At 36.0% G+C, this 17197-nt stretch overlaps 2 protein-coding genes across 2 annotated transcripts; both read left to right on the top strand.

Moving 5' to 3' along the window:
- Positions 1–3479: 3479 nt before the first annotated feature.
- Positions 3480–4403, top strand: LOC102758395 (olfactory receptor 5AC1). Its single transcript, XM_006769291.2, has one exon. The coding sequence runs from the start codon at positions 3483–3485 to the stop codon at positions 4401–4403; it is 921 nt and encodes a 306-aa protein (XP_006769354.1). The 5' UTR covers positions 3480–3482.
- A 10785-nt stretch (positions 4404–15188) lies between these two features.
- Positions 15189–16136, top strand: LOC102756985 (olfactory receptor 5H2-like). The gene has a single exon (XM_015567553.1). It carries the CDS (start codon positions 15207–15209, stop codon positions 16134–16136), a length of 930 nt encoding a protein of 309 aa, XP_015423039.1. The 5' UTR covers positions 15189–15206.
- The last annotated feature ends 1061 nt before the right edge of the window (positions 16137–17197 follow it).

Below are 17197 nucleotides of genomic sequence, written 5' to 3'. Positions count from 1 at the left end.
GAACATGGGAAATAATTTAACAATTCTCCCTAATGTTGAACCATTAAGAAATAGATTGCCTCTGGACCTATTTTAAAGTTAAACAGATCCAATTTTGGTGACTAGATGTATTCAAATGTATTTTAATCAATAACAAGTATGTGTATAAAATTGTGTTGCTGTTTTTTGTTTTTGAGAAACAACTAAACTTACACACCAAATTAGAGGTGGATTTTCTCCTAAGTAATATAAGAGTGTCAGCATTCACCTACAAATATCTCGGGATTTCTTCTTTTGAATTTACTTTTAGAAAAAATATTGTATGTCATAAAATAAAATCAAATTATTTAAACACCACATCAAACATTCCATTTGAAATACTGATAAAAACTATGACATATTTACCAATATATCCCAAAAGAATGGTACATAAATATGAAAAAAGTATAAAAAATTATTGTACTTGTATACCTAACTTTATTCATTTACAAAATGCTTTTGTCTATTCAAAAACAGAAGACAAAAAGAAATAACTGAAAATATCCAAATACATATACTATAAAAAATTCTGAACTTAAAATATATTTTCACAAAAAATTTACTTATAATTAATTTCTATAGTTTCTTTCTTTTTAAAAAATATATTTTTATTGATTTTTTACAGAGAGGAAGGGAGAGGGATAGAGAGTTAGAAACATCAATGAAAGAGAAACATCGATCAGTTGCCTCCTGCACACCCCCCTCTGGGGATGTGCCCGCAACCAAGGTACATGCCTTTGACTGGAATTGAACCTGGGACCCTTCAGTCCGCAGGCCGACGCTCTATCCACCAAGCCAAACCAGTCAGAGCATAATTTCTATGGTTTCATTAGAATATTATTGCCACCTGCTAAATGGAATAATAGCATTATTATTCTTGTTTGTTTTTTTCTTTTTCTCACTATTAACAATCTTAAGACTATTCTTAAATATTTCTTTAACATATAAAAATATATATAATTATATAAGTAGGATTATAACATATATTGTGCTTTTAACAAAAAAACTCTTTTTGGGGGGCTATTTATCTCTCTCCTCTTCTTCATTCTTTCCTCTCACTTATAGAGAGACAATAAATATTAACCTGGAATATATCATTTTATACAACCTTTATGCTTCTATGCAAATATATGTGTGCATATATTCATAGATATACATAGAGTGAGAATTTTAAGACTGAGTTTTCTGTTTGTTTAATGTAGTGATTTCATATACATTTCTCTGCATCTTACATTTCTTTTTTTTTAAAATTTGTTTTTATTGATTTCAGAGAGAGGAAGGGAGAAGGGGAAAGAAATAGAAACATCAATCATGAGAGAGACTCATTGACTGGGTGCCTCCTGCACGTCCCCTACTGGGGATCGAGCCTGCAACCCAGGCATGTGGCCTGACTGGGAATCCCACCATGACCTCCTGGTTCATAGATCAAGACTCAACCACTGAGCTATATCAGCTGGGTATTATATTTCTTACTTTCCTAAAAATTTTGAAAATTACTTTGAAGCAACTGATAGAGCAAGACCTCATTTTGAAATGACTACCATAATATTGATGAGTTCAGAAGGATTTGTTCAACTGTTGCATCATCCTTATTGGTTTTCATGTAATTTCCAATCGTTTGCCACGTGAACACCACTGCAGTAGGCTTTTCTCCTATGAAGTGCTATGCCATTGCTATAGAATGGATTGTAGATGTGGATCTCTGGGTTGAAGAGTGTTTTCATTTTTAAATGATACTGTGAAATTGCTTTTAAAAGGCCTAATAGTTTACATTTTCACCAGTAAGTGTGAGAATGGACTTTTCCAAATTCCCATAAGCAGTACATTTGTGAACTGAGGAATGAAAATTGATGTTTTATTGTTATTTTATTTGCACATCCTGAATACCAGGGAAGATGAGCATCTTTTTCTTCATTTATTAAATGTGTTGACCTATTGTTCTGTGACTTGCCCATTCAATACCATTTTCATTTTTCTACTGAATTTCTTATCAATTTGTAATATTTATTTGTATGTAATAGGTACTAATATTTTAGCTATCATATTTATTATACATATTTCTTCCAAATTTTTATTCATCTTTTACCCTATTAGAGATTTGATATATATTCCATTTTCTTGCAATTAAAAAAATAAATTAAATATACCTATATCTTCCTTTATAATTCGAGTTCCTTATATTAATCAAATATTTTAATATATTTAGATTATGTTTATTTCATGAATTTTCTTAGAATGTTTTAATTGCTTGTTTATAAAATTTTGACGTTTAAGTCCTTGATCCAGCAGCTTTTTAAAAACATGAATAAATAAGGAGCCATTCTTACTTTTTCCCCAGATAGATAAACATATATAACCACACTATTTATTGAATAAATCATAATTTTTCTCAACTGAAAAATCACCCATGTAATATATTAAATTCCATTATATACTGGAATCTGTTTTTGAAATCTTTATTTGGTTTCACGATTATATGTTCCTATTTCCACACCATATTATACTCTCTTGAATAGCTTTGTGTTTTAACACTTACCACGGCACACTTGACTTCCTTATTGTTTTTATTTTCCTTATCTCCTGAAAATAATTTTATTTTACATGAATTTTATGCTCATGTTACTACATTAAAAATGATAAGGATTCTAATTGAAATTAATTTCAACTTTACTGATATACTTATAATACTGTCTTCTTATCTAAGAACACATTTTGCTATTTCTCCAGAAATTTTATAATGCCCTTTGGTTAGTTTTTGTAACTTTCTTCACATAGGTCTTTTATAAAAAAAAAAAAAAATATTTCAATGTATTTTAAAGTGTTATTGCTAATAAAATGGGTACATTTTTCTTTTATTTCTCTTTCTTTTCGGTTATTGTTTGCATAGAAAAATCTAGTGATTATTTACATATTCATCCTCCATCTGATATTTATTAAAATCATAATGTTCATTTAATTATAACAATATAAAATCAATAAGAAATATAAATTTATTGTCCATAAGTTTTATATTTTATATCTTTGTTATTTTCATTTTATTTAATATCTTAGCTGTTTTACAGTTTCTAAGATAATACTGTATAATAATGATCAGAGTGAGCATTTTAACTTGAAGAGACACTGTATTATTTAGACTGTGTGCTATTAGTTTTGATAACTAATCCTTAGCATATTTAAAAAACTTAATTTTATTTCTATTTTCAAAGATTTTTTTAAAATTACAAGATTATTAAATTACAATCAATTTTACAAATTAAAGAATAAGCCAACTTCTCTTACATTTAAGAAACAATTTTCCAATTACTTATTGTTTGTAAATAACTTTCATTAAGGGTAAAGGTAAATGTTCTGATTAAAGGGGATACATAAACAAGAAAGATGCATTTTTTTTCAATTTTCATGGAGTTTTATATCTCTGTTCTTCACTTACTCTTTTATTGCAGTGATTAGCTTGAGTGAATGTGATGGAGGTAAACAAAACCCAGGTGACTGAATTTCTTCTCACGGGACTTACAGATCTTCCGGAGCTGCAGGTCCCCCTGTTCCTGGTGTTCCTGGTCATCTATCTAACCACCATGGTGGGCAACCTTGGACTCATTTTTCTCATCTGGAAGGACCCCCGTCTACATACCCCTATGTACTTATTCCTGGGCAGTCTGGCCTTTGCAGATGCCTGTTCTTCATCTTCGGTGACTCCTAAGATGCTAATTAATTTTTTATCTAAGAATCATATGATATCCTTGGTTGAGTGCATCATCCAATTTTATATTTTTGCTTCCAGTGCAAACACAGAATGTTTTCTCCTGGTAGCGATGGCCTATGACCGCTATGTAGCCATATGTAACCCCTTGCTTTATCCAGTAGTGATGTCCAATATCTTCTGCATTCAATTATTAGGTGTTTCATATACTGTTGGGTTTATTCATCCCATGATGCATGTTGGATTGTTATTTAGGTTAACTTTCTGCAAGTCTAATATAATACATTATTTCTACTGTGAAATTTTACAACTGTTTAAGGTTTCCTGTACTGACCCTGGAGTTAATATGCTCCTGATTTTTATATTTTCAGTGTTTATACAACTTTTCACTTTTATGACCATCATAGTCTCTTACACCCGTGTTCTGTTTGTCATCCTAAAAACGAAGTCTGAAAAGGGCAGAAGAAAAGCCTTTTCCACGTGCAGTGCCCACCTGCTCTCTGTTTCCTTGTTCTACGGCACTCTCTTCTTCATGTATGTGTGCCCTGGGTCTGGCCGCATTCAGAATCAGGATAAAATGTATTCTTTATTTTACACAGTCGTAATTCCCCTGCTAAATCCTTTTATTTACAGTCTGAGGAATAAAGACGTGAAAGGTGCCTTGAGGAGAATAATAAATAAATGAACAGTTTTAAAGGCAAATTTCAAACTTGTTCTTTTCAAACTATGTACACTGCAAGGCATATGGAGTTACGCGAATCAGTCGGACTTGATCATTTTAACAGAGGGCTAGTGTCTGTGGTAGATTTTGAGTGCTGTGATGATGCAAGTCAGCTCCAGGGGATTTTTGTTTCAGTGCAAGTGCTTTATATCACATGAAACTAAACTCTTCATTAAAAATGGGACATAGTTTTTAAAATTAAGCAGTTAAAATTTGCAATTTTTGACTCTTTGTAAATTCCCTCAAAATCAGATACAGTAGTCTATAATTTTACTGCTGCAAACAGTTGCATGTTCGTTTGTTTGAGGGTGGTGTGACTGAGCCAAGACAATTGTCCAGAGCTTGCATATCAAAATTCTTGTTGTTTCTCAACTGTTCTAAGGTTCAGTTAAGTGACTTCTTGGAAGAAACTCTCCCGAAAGATAAAAATTTCTTTGTAGTAAAGAATTATTTTTTTAAAAAAGTAGAACATAAGATATTGGTGGATTTTATTGAGAATAATGGCAGTTGGAGAAAATAGACTATTTTAAAAGTATGGCTCAAATGTATGAAAATACAAAGTGCCTTTTATCAGGGAAAATATAGGCAATATTTCAAGAATTTCCCGATTTTGGAAGATTTGGGGGTATATCTCTTCAAATATTTTAAGTCTATTATATTTATCTTTACATGTTTAATAAAGAATAAATTCAAAAATTTGTATAGTTATCACTCTGCTTATAATCTCTTACATGCTTATTATTATTTAAGCGAACATAATTTACTTCTGCAATTACACGAGGCAATATATGTTAATTTGGGTGCCACTATGGAATGATTCTTATATCTGGAATGATTGTAAAAACCTTCAATGTAATATGTATTTTTTCAATGACTGCTTTTTAAAAAATGTGTAGTAACTTTCTTTGTTCACCAAACCCTAAATGTAAAGTATCTCTAGAGTGGTAAATGTATAATTTGTTTGAAGTTGTAATATCTTTGGCTACTCACAGCTGGTACAAAATCCTCAGCAATATCAAGCTGAGCAGTAAGGAAGAATTAAGAGGAAGAATCATGTATACAGAAAAGCTCATGTATGTGTCATAGGCAGTTAGGCAGGCACGAGGAGAGCAAGGACAATAGATCACCCAGAGTGAAAGACCCAGTACCTAGCAATGGGCAAAACTGGGAAAACAAGGACCTGGCCCCCAGAGTAATGTTTCCTCCCCTAGCATATTGCTGGTCACGCAGTGTAGACCCTCTGACCTTTCCTATCACTGGTCATGAGGTTCGGACCCTCTCCTGACCTTTCCTTTCCTGGCATGTCACAAGTCATGTGACAGAACCCCTTGGAGGAGGAACAAGGGGCTGAAGAGTGGCCTCATGTGACTCCCATGCAAGCCCTTGCAAGACCACTCCCTTAAGCATTAACCCTAGGGATAAAATTTAGGCTTCAGTTGTGTTTCAGCTCCAGGCCCAGAAAAGCAGCAAAACCAGATAAGTGATGCCGTGGCTGACATCAGGACCAGCAGCATTGATTAATGACTCCTTGCTCTGATGCTGATCAATCATAGAGACCATGACCGTGAAAGGACATACATGGAAAGGTGATGAATATTGTATTTGGGATCCTCCCCAGAGTCCTCCAGATAAATACCATCAAGACTGAAGACCCAGTGTGGCTCTCTCTAAGGAGCATGCCCATCCCATTCACACAGGCACATTTTTCTTGCCTCTCTCTTTCTCCTAAGTTCCAAGGGCTCTTATTTTTGCCTTTGTAACTTGTTTCCTAAGCCCATTTCTTCTTGGCTCACTTCTTCTATCTCTCTGATTTTCTAAATAAAATTTTGCTTGTGCCTGAATCTTAGCTCTGAATTTTTTCTCAGCCAGAACTCAAGAACTGAGGTTGCTGAACCCAGGTCCAATTGTTAGTAACATTCTGGTGCCAACATATGGGCATAACAGCTATTCAAAGTAGGCGAATGCACGGCTGAGGACTGAAGCACAGCACTGCACTGTACACACTGAAACCAACCAAATTCAAATTTTCTTTTAATAGAATCAGTACGAGGTGAAAATGGTCCTTGTCATATAATATGAGGGACTAAACAGAAGTATCTTTGGTACTGACGGAGATCCAAATGCCCTCCATGTTTCTTCCAGGTCCCCTGCTCTCTTCAATCAGGCAGAGAAGAATGGATTAGATTGTGAAGGACACTCTTATTTCAAAACACAAGAGCTGTGAAACCATATAATATTAAAACTCCTCTGAAAATTTCAAAGATTGTACCCTTTATCTTTTTTAAAAAATATATTTTATTGATTTTTTACAGAGAGGAAGGGAGAGAGATAGAGAGTTAGAAACATCAATGAGAGAGAAACATCGATTAGCTGCCTCCTGCACACCCCCCACTGGGGATGTGCCCGCAACCCAGGTACATGCCCTTGACCGGAATCGAACCTGGGACCCTTCAGTCCGCAGGCCGACGCTCTATCCACTGAGCCAACCCGGTTTCGGCCCCTTTATCTTTTAAGAGTATTTTGGAGAGTATCTACAACTGGAAGGGACCTATAGAGTACCTACCACTTCTAAGCTTGTGATTCTAGAATGGGCATGTCAGGCTCACTCAGTCTAAACTAGAGCTCATCAAGCCATTTCCTAGAAACAATGGGAGTCACTTACAGGATCCTCATCACAAGGAGAATATGCTCCTGGCAAAGCACCCCAGACTCCAGGAGTAAAGAGATCTACTGGCCTCCAGACAAAGAGACTAGATTATTAACAAGGAATGATAAGTACAGTAACATCTGACTTCCCATCTGTTAGACTGAAAGTATAAAAACAGTGGGACAACATTTACCAACTATTGATAGGAAAATAATGGGATCCATGAGTACTGTTGAGCGAAAGTGCATGCCGAGAGATTGTGAATGGCCATGCAGGCTGACCGCCCTGCTAAACTGCTTCTCCTTCTTCCTTCTCCTTCTCCTTCTCCTTCTCCTTCTCCTTCTCCTTCTCCTTCTCCTTCTCCTTCTCCTTCTCCTTCTCCTTCTTCTTCTTCTTCTCCCTGCTAGGGCTTCTCTTGCTTCTTTTAACATTCTCTCTTTGTCTTTAACCTTTGGCATATTAATTGTGATGTGTCTTGGTGTGGGTTTCTTTGAGTTCCTCTTATTTGGGACTCTCTGTGCTTTGTGGACTTGTAGATGTAATTCTTTCACCAAGCAGGGGAAGTTTTCTGTCATTATTTCTTTAAATATCTTTCAATATCTTACTCTCTCTCTTCTTCCTGTGGCACCCCCAGAATGAGAATGTTGGTACACTTGAAGTTATCCCAGAGGCTCCTTAGACTATCTTCATATTTTTGGTTTCTTTTTTCTTTTTGCTCTTCTGATTGGGTGGTTTTTTGCTTCCTCATATTCCAAATTGATTTGATTTTTGGAATACTCTATTCTACTGTTGAATCCCTATAAATTACGATTTATTTCAGTTAGCATATGCTTAATTTCTGACGGGTCTTTTTTCATGTCTTTGAAATTCTCACTTGAAAGTCTCACTAAGTTCCTTGAAGCTCTCATTAAGATCCTTGACCAACCTTATAACCACTGTTTTGAACTCTATATTCAGTAGTTTTCTTGCTTCCATCTCATTTAGTTCTTTTTCTGGAGATTTCTTCTGTTCTTTCATTTGTGACATGTTTCTTTGTCTGTGCATTTTGACTGCTCCCTGTGTTTGTTTCTATGTGTTAGGTAAGGCTGCTCTGTCTCCTGGAATTTATAGAGTGGCCTTGTGTAGTAGGTGTTCTGTAAGGCCCAGTGGCTCAGCCTCCCAAGTTACCTGAGCTTGGCACTCTAGGTGCGTCCCTGTGTGGTTGTGTGCTCAGTCTTGTGTAGTTGCACCTTGATTGCTGTTGGCATTACTGGGAAGAATTGGTCTTCAGGACAATTGGCTATGAGGACTACCTGTGACTACAGTGGAAGAGCTGCTGTGCAGGAGACACCCCTATGAAGCAGGACTTGTGGATGTGTAAAGTTGTAATCTGGTATGGTCTGAAGTTGTCCACCAGGTGCACTAGCTCTGGGGCCTCCCTGGAGATGCAAAGTTAGCCACTGCCTGGGGCCACCTGGCAGCAGCTTCAGAGCAATCTGCAGATGGCTCCTACTTGTGTTGGGGTTGGGAGTGCCCAGGTGAGGCCAAGCTGTCTTGGGCTTCTTTTTGATAGGTCTGGGGCATGCTGATGCCAGCTGCTGCTTTTTGAGAGATTTTAGGAAAATATTAAGCCTGAAACAGGACAAGCTATTCATATGGAAAAGCCGCTGCAAACAGCTTTGGTGGAGCTTCAAATTGGATGGGGCAGGGTCTCAAGGAATCACCATGGTGGAGCAAACAGTGTGAGCCAGGCTGATGGAAACTCATATATGGCTGCCAAACATCTCTGCAACAGCGGAGGTCTCAGCATAGGAATATTGACCCCTGTGAGCACCATGTTCAGGAGAAAGCCACCCCAAAGTTCCTGCCCTGATGCTAGAAAATCCAGTTCCTCCCCAAATACCCTTGGTTTCCCCTGAGCTGTTACCCCAGTGCTGGAGCTCAGAGGGAGAAAATTCATGTAAGTTTGTGTGCTGTCCCTTAAAGAGGACCCACCTGTGTCTCCAGCAGCCTCCATGTCACTCAGCCACATTCCCTGCTGGTGTTTACAGCTTGAAGTTAGGGGATATTCTCTTCCCAGCTCTGGAACCCTGGGTTGGGGGTCTGAAAATCCATCCTAATTTAAAAAATGCCACACATGGGTGTCAGACTAGCCTGTTCCATGCCTCCACTTCTCCTTTCTGGCTCCATGTGCTTTCTTCTTTACTTCTCTAGTTGTAGGACTTCCATTTAGCCACCTTTCAGGTGGTTCTGAGTGATGGTTGTTCTGGATTTTAGTTGTAATTTTGATGTGGTTGTGGGAGACAATAAGTACAGGTGTTTACCTACACCGCCATTTTGGTTCTCTCAAGTAGAATTTTAAAGTGGTTCATTCTTCTACCGCAAATCTTTAAGAGTCTATGCCCCACCACACACAAACATAACACTGTCAAAGTTGAAGGTCAATGTCACTTTTAACTTGGTATCTTAAATACAGACTTCAGCTATTTAAAAATAATTTTAGATTTTCATAATTCAGTATATCTCATTTGTCTGGCCTTTAATTATTCTTTGCCTCCATTTTTACTATACCTACAAATGAAGGCCTGATTTCAATAAAAAAATTATGAGACAAACAAAAAAAAAAAACAAGAAAGAAACAACTTAATAATAAAAGTCATAGCAATCAAAAGAACCTGTCTCAGATATGACTCAGAGATTGGGACTATCAGTCAATAAATTTAAAATTATGATGATTAATATAATTAATCATATAATTAATATGATGATTAATATAATAAAGTTTCCATGAATGACCAGATAAGGATTTTCAAAGGATAAATAGAAAGCATGTTTTAAGAGTCAAGGGAAAAAATGCTAGAAAGCAAACAAGAAACACGTGAGAATAAAGATAATGAATGCCTTTGGTGAGTTCACCAGTAAATTAGGAAGAGTGGAGAAAAGAACATTGAACACAAACAAAGAAAAGCGTAAATAAAAAGAGAACAATCAAGTACTGTGAAAGAATATTGTTTTCTAATATATATGCAATCGGAATCTGAGAAGAAAAGGAAGAAAGTGGAGCAGAGGAAATATTTGAAAATATAATGGTCAAGAATTTTTCAAAAATAAGAAAAGGTATAAAACCACTGATTCAAGAAGTTCACAGAGCCTGAAGCAGGATAAATACCAAAACAAAGAGCAACCCAATCACAAACAAAATAAAAATTACAAAAACACTGAGACACTTTATAGTGAAGTTGCTAAACACCAAAGATAGAAAGAAAAGTTTGAAAGTAGACAAAGGGCCGGCGGAGTAGGGGTGAGGGGAATACAAAGCCAGAAGATAACTAAGTTCTATATTTCAAATTGGGAAGAAAAACATCAGAATTCTATACCCAATAAAAATTAACTTCCAAAATGAATGTGGTCCAGCTAGCCAGCTTGGGAGTCTTACTTCTGTATGGCAGGAGCCCTGGCTTCAAATTTTGCCCTTTTACCCCCAGAGGATAGAGCTGGAGCTGGACTGGTTTGATTCTCTAATCTGTCTTGGCTTCCAACCCCCGCCTGTGTGCTCCCCTCCCCAATAGGCCAGGTATTGGGCAGGGGTTTGGGCAGTCTCTGAGGTGTGGGGGTGCTCTAAGAAGTTCTAGGATGACCTTACTTCTCTAGTCAGGAAGAAGGGTGAGATAACTCTGCCTGTTTCAAGGGAACATTCCCATGGACTATTTAGTATTTCTGCTGAAAGAATAGAAAACCATTGGTAAGTCAAAGCCACAGGTGGGTGCCCCATAAAACCATCCACGTGGTCCTCCCAGAATCTTGTCATTTCCAGTATCATGTCAATATCTCCTTTGTTTGGAAGAAAGGAAAGGAAAATCCCTTTCGGGGTCGAATGACCCTTTCACAGGGGTCGCCTAAGACCATCGGAAAACACATATATAATTAGATATTGTTTTTGTGATTAATCACTATGCTTTAATTATGTTCAATTTGTAACAATGAAATTGGGGTCACCACAACATGAGGAACTGTATTAAAGGGTCGCGGCATTAGCAAGGTTGAGAACCACTGCTCTAGAGCTATTTAAATAAATTAAGTATAAATAGAAGGTTGCAAAACTGTATGTATACTGTATAATATCCTTATCTGCAAACATGTAGATATATGAAGTTTATATATAATAGAAAATTTTGAAAAGATTTATGCCAAAATATTAATAGTATTTCTAGGTGACTCCAGGGTGTTTTTATTTTCTTATTGCTTATTACTAGCTTTCAAATTTTCTTATAATGAGAGTGTTTTGCAAAATAAAATAACTTAAAAGAGTGTATGGAAGGTATTGCCCAAGACTCTCATTAACCATTGTAATTTTTCATCACATTCAGCTTAAAGTGGGGTGTTAACTATATATCTGAAATGTGAGCTGTAGTTTGTATGAAAACAACTACTTGGGATTGGCTTCTGAAGGGAATCAGAATTTTGGCCTCTTAAAATAATGTATGAATAGCTCAGACAAGACCATAATAGTCAACATTTATAGATACATTGAAGTTTACATAAATATGCCAGAAGTGTTCATTTGTGGTGGAAAATAGTGAATAAAGTATAGTTCCAATTTTTAAAACTAGGACTGCCAACAATGAGTTGATGTTTATGAATTTAGAGTTTGTAATGACCTGTGGAACAACGTGGACTGCTCATACATGTCCAAGTCCACAATGCCCAGTAGCTTTGTCCTAAAGGGAATCCTTGGGCATTATCATGGGAGTTTTAGTTTTGCACTCCTTCTGTTGTGGCCAAAGCACAGAGATGTATAATTAGTTGAGTCTTCTCTTCAAAGAAAATTAATATAAACAATATTTTCCTGAGTTTGGAAAATGAAGCCTCAAAAATGAAGCCTGTTCTCCACATTTCTGGGAATCAGCGTGCAAAGAATTGCTACCTATGTGATTGTCGTTCCCGTGCTACTGTATATTTTTCTACTTTAGAAAGACTAATGTATTGAAAGAATCTCCACAATTTCTCAAAAGATATGGGTAAGGGGAAAATGATTTGTATAATATGTATTGTTTTTTATATACAAATTTTAAAATACTATTTCATTTATAATAATTTTAGATTGGGGTCATAGAATGTCAAAATTGCCAGGTGGAAATGAGAAAAAAAATGAATTAATTTTACATTTTATTTTCATAACTAAAATTTAGACAGGCAAAATAGCTATTAAGATTAAATTATTGCATTTAATGTGTTTTATTATTTTGTTAACCTAACTATAATGATTTTATATGGTAAATTTTGGTATATATTTGGAAATATATAGAAGATGTCCCTCCAATGTGCTTTCTAGCATTTGTGAATAAATAAGTACACACACACAAATTGAATTTGAGAGTTTTCAATTATTTAGTGATTGAATTGCAGGGAAGGAAAGCCATTCCATATAAAAATCTACTTGACTAGAATTATTGACATTCATTATTTATATTGTATTTAGAATCCAGTTTTGGCTCAGTTTAATTTTGCAAAACACACACACATACATACACACAAAACCTACAACTAACTGGTGGAAAGGAAAGTGCTCTCAAATAAAATAAAAAGGATTTCTAGAGAAGGCCACTTCTAATTAATGTAATTGTAAAAGAAAGCAACATTTACATATGTAAAGAAGTTCCGGGTAGTTCTAATACATTTATGAACAACATAAACTTATAAAATAAAATTTAAAATTGAGGTGTCTTTTTTATACACACATTTCATAGGAAAATAGACTTCAAATTTTAAAAAAAAGGGAGATTCTTAGAACTGACAACTTTTTAAAAAATATATATTTTATTGATTTTTTTTTTATAGACAGGAAGGGAGAGAGATAGTCAAAAACATTGATCAGCTGCCTCCTGCACACCTCCTACTGGGGATGTGCCCGCAATCAAGGTACCTTGGCCAGAATCAAACCTGGGACCCTTTAGTCCGCAGGCCGAAGCTCTATCCACTGAGCCAAACCGGTTAGGGCTGGACTAACAACTTTTAATGAATGCCAGAGTTAAGACATTTACCCCCAAGCTTCTGAGCCTTTCCCTGTATTTCCTCTTCAGTGTTTCTCAGATGTTACCTCTCTCAGTTTTCTTTGATTTGTCTTTCCTAGATTTATCCCTCTATGTCTCTGTTATTTGTTATTCCCTGTTGTTTTCTTTTCATACACACATATTCCCTTCCCATTTCTTCTGTTCCCTGTCTTTGCTCAATGCCTTCTATATTCTCTTCTTTTGAAAACTTTTATTAAAATATTATAGAAGAAAAAAATAACCCTATCTATGCCTACGAGAAGTAGGAAAATGCCAACTGTTCTCCACATTTCTGGGAATACTCTGTATTACTCTTTGTTAACCACTTGTGTCCCTTTCACTTCTCATTATTTTTTGGCCTTAACTCTACCACATAATCAAAATTGCTCTCACTAAAGCCACTAAAAATCTCTTGATTTCCACATTCAGTGAATCCTGATGACTCCTTTTCCTACTGAAGCATTTATTTTGGTATTTGACATTTACACCACTTTGTTCTTCTTGATAAAAAATTAAATATATTTCACAGCACTTAGCTTTCCAGTTGCCCTCCTGCTTCTGATTACTCTGCTCAGTGGAATCCTTTTCTGGTCTCTCCCTAGTCTTCCTTTGATGTTAGCCAGGCCTTTTAGTAGCAACAGGAAATGAGTTAATTGATGGAAATTGGCTCAAATATAGGAGTGTAACAGACCAGTTGGAAAAAAGAGGGGCAGGAACAGAAGAAAGCAAAGGAGCCATTCACTCATCAGCCAGAATCATGTCCCGACACTAGCTCAGTGAGACCCGCTTCACTGCTGCTGAATTTGGAATGCCAGCTCACACTGACAATGTTATTACAGATACAGGAAGCATTTGCTGCAGTCTTCATATTTCTGCCTTTGTAACAAATATGCTCTTTTGCCCCTGTACATTTCCTCCCTCTTTCCATATTCTAAATGTTGCCTAGGTGGGTTTGATTTAACAAATCTGGGTCAAGTCTCCTCACGTTAGATGTAAGGGGGATGGGAAAGTCAATTTCTAGCCATTTAGGCTTCTTGAGTGGGTGGGTAACCTCTGCCAGGCACCAAGACGATGTAGTATAAAACAAGATCAGATGTTGGCTATCTAATATGCCACGTACCCACTTTATAACCTCTTTAATATAGCTTCCTCTGGTTGTTTTCTGTGCTTTTCTTCTCTTTATGCGTATTCTCCAATGAATAGGTCATCCCTACATATGCCTCAGTTACCCCAATGACTCCCAAGACTATTTCTCTTAAGCTCTCATAGATGCATACTACTACGCACATCTCACATGGATTTTAGAGGCTACTCTCTCCACAAACTAGCCACTGCATCTGAGTTCTAGGGCTCAGTTTTGAAGACCATTTTACCCAGTCAACAAGAAACTCCCCTCTCCTTCACCCCTTTCACATCTAATATATCACTGAGTCCTTTCTGAATTCTTTTGCATCTATATCTCATTCCTACTCATCACTCCCAATACTTGATATGCATTCAAATCATTTGGGGAGGATTTTTAAAGTGCAGATATGAACCTTTTCTTGACCCAATCAATCAATTTTTACAATAATACCTCCAATCTATATTTTGCAAAAAAAAGGTCCCACTAGGTTATGATTAATAGTTTTGATGTATAATCTGCTTTAGGGCTCACTGGACATGGCTGCTGGTGACTGACTAGTATTCCTGATTCCAGCCTCCCTCCCCACCCCCACAGCAGCCTACACTACCATGTATTTACTTTTTATAATATCTTACAATACCTACATCCATGTTTCGTACACAAAATTTCCCTATTACAACCAATGGTATCCCCATAAATATAGCACATACTTAGAATGTATTTTTTTTCTAAATCTGCTCTCATTTCCATACATTTTGTTTGAAATAATTGCATTGTCTTCCATTTGTTCAATTACCCTAAACTTAATCCTACTATAGAGGTAAGAAAGTTAAGGAAGGAATTCATGCTTTTATTTCAACTAACGTCCCCCCCCCCATACACACACATATTTTTATGTTATAAATCCTTAGTGATATACTGTTTTCATTTATTCCATTTCATTTCAGGCAACATAGAGTGAGGACATGGAAAAGGAAAATGCGACATTGCTGACAGAGTTTATTCTCACAGGACTTATACATCAACCAGAATGGCAAACCCCCTTGTTTCTCATGTTCTTGGTGATATACCTCATCACCATGGTGGGAAACCTCGGTCTAATTGCTCTCATCTGCAATGACTCTCACCTTCATACTCCCATGTATTTACTCCTTGGGAGTTTGGCCTTTGTGGATGCTTGGATATCATCTACAGTCACCCCCAAGATGCTGGTTATCATCCTAATCAAGAATAAGACGATATCTCTCTCTGAATGCATGATTCAGTTTTTTTCCTTTGCATTCAGTGCAACCACAGAATGTTTTCTGCTGACAACAATGGCATATGATCGTTATGTGGCCATATGCAAACCATTACTTTATCCAGCGGTTATGACTAATAGACTATGTATCCGGCTATTAGTTTTATCATTTGCAGGTGGTGTTCTTCATGCTTGTATCCATATAGGTGTTTTATTCAGATTAGCCTTCTGTAATTCTAATGTAATACATCACTTTTACTGTGACATCATGCCTTTGTTTAAGATTTCCTGTATTGACCCTTTCATTAATGTTCTGTTGGTTTTTATTTTCTCGGGGTCAATACAGGTATTCACCATACTGACTATTCTTGTCTCTTATACACTTGTTCTCTTTACAGTTGTAAAAAAGAAGTCTTTACAAGGCATAAGGAAAGCCTTCTCCACCTGTGGAGCCCATCTCCTCTCTGTGTCTTTATACTTTGGCTCTCTGCTCTTCATGTATGTGCGCCCTGGGTCTGCACAAGCAGATGGCCAAAACATGATGGACTCTCTGTTTTACACTGTCATCATCCCTTTGCTAAACCCAATTATCTATAGCCTGAGAAATAAGAAAGTCTTAGATTCACTGGCAAAAGTGTTAAAGAGAAATGTTTAAATCTCATAGTAATGTATATTTTCATTTTTATTGAAATAGTCAAAATGTTGTGCAGATTAAATGTAGCTCTGTTTCAGTTAGTGTTCCAGATCCTTTGCAGTTACAATTGCTCAATTATTGTAAAGACTTAAGGTGGGATAACCAAATAAATACCTTAATACATGTGCATATTTTATTCAAAAACAGGAAATTTTAAGTCAAGTATTTATATTATACCAAAATAATTATAGAGAAAAACAAATAAAATATTTTACATTCTTAAATGTTCTTAATGTGGCTTCATAAATGCATTAAGCACCAAAAGTTCTCTGAACAGGACTTATTCTGATGTCTTTGATAGTAATACGGCGGAGCAGTCTGAAGAATCACGTCACATTTAACCCACAGAAGAGGCAGGTTTGTGTTTGACTGAATAGAGGCAAATCCCAGGAATCTGGCAGCCATCAAAAGGTCTTTCATTGCATTATGGTTGGGACATGGTGAATTTTACTTCTCTTGGGCATTCATGAATCATACAGAAAAATAAACAATAATGAAAATGCCTTGAAGAAAGAAATGAAAATAGAGTTAAGATAGTTAAGGTTGGGCCAAATTATAAGGATGCTTATAGCCCAATGTGCTTCTATGAGTGACAAGAAAAGCGTAGTTGTCTGTCACTATCTATGATGCTTGAAAGTTTCTTTCCAGCTGTTTGTATTTTGTAGGACAATATGAAATACTTTACTATTCAGAAAGCTAAGAGATAAGATTAAAGAACTTAATTACAATGGATATAGGGAGGAAAAAGAAATGGTGGGATAGGAAGGAAATGGTCTTAAACTTCCTAGAATTATAAACAGGAAATTAATAAGATAAAGAAATCTGTAATATATGTAAAGGTTATTAGAAAGTGCTGATAATGAGAGGGTTCAAATGCATGTTACCAAACTTTAAACAATGTTAAGATATAATGTCATGGTGGTCAGAGGATGTCTGGAAAGACATAAAATCAGCATGCTCTCTTATTTCTCAAACATTGCTATTAGATTATTCTTTATAAACAGAGATCTGATTAAGTCATA

The sequence above is a fragment of the Myotis davidii genome, unplaced genomic scaffold (genome assembly GCF_000327345.1).
Source record: "Myotis davidii unplaced genomic scaffold, ASM32734v1 scaffold1144, whole genome shotgun sequence".
NCBI lineage: Eukaryota > Metazoa > Chordata > Mammalia > Chiroptera > Vespertilionidae > Myotis > Myotis davidii.
Note: the sequence above shows the minus strand (reverse complement) of the source record. Positions and strands in the feature narration are given on the sequence as shown.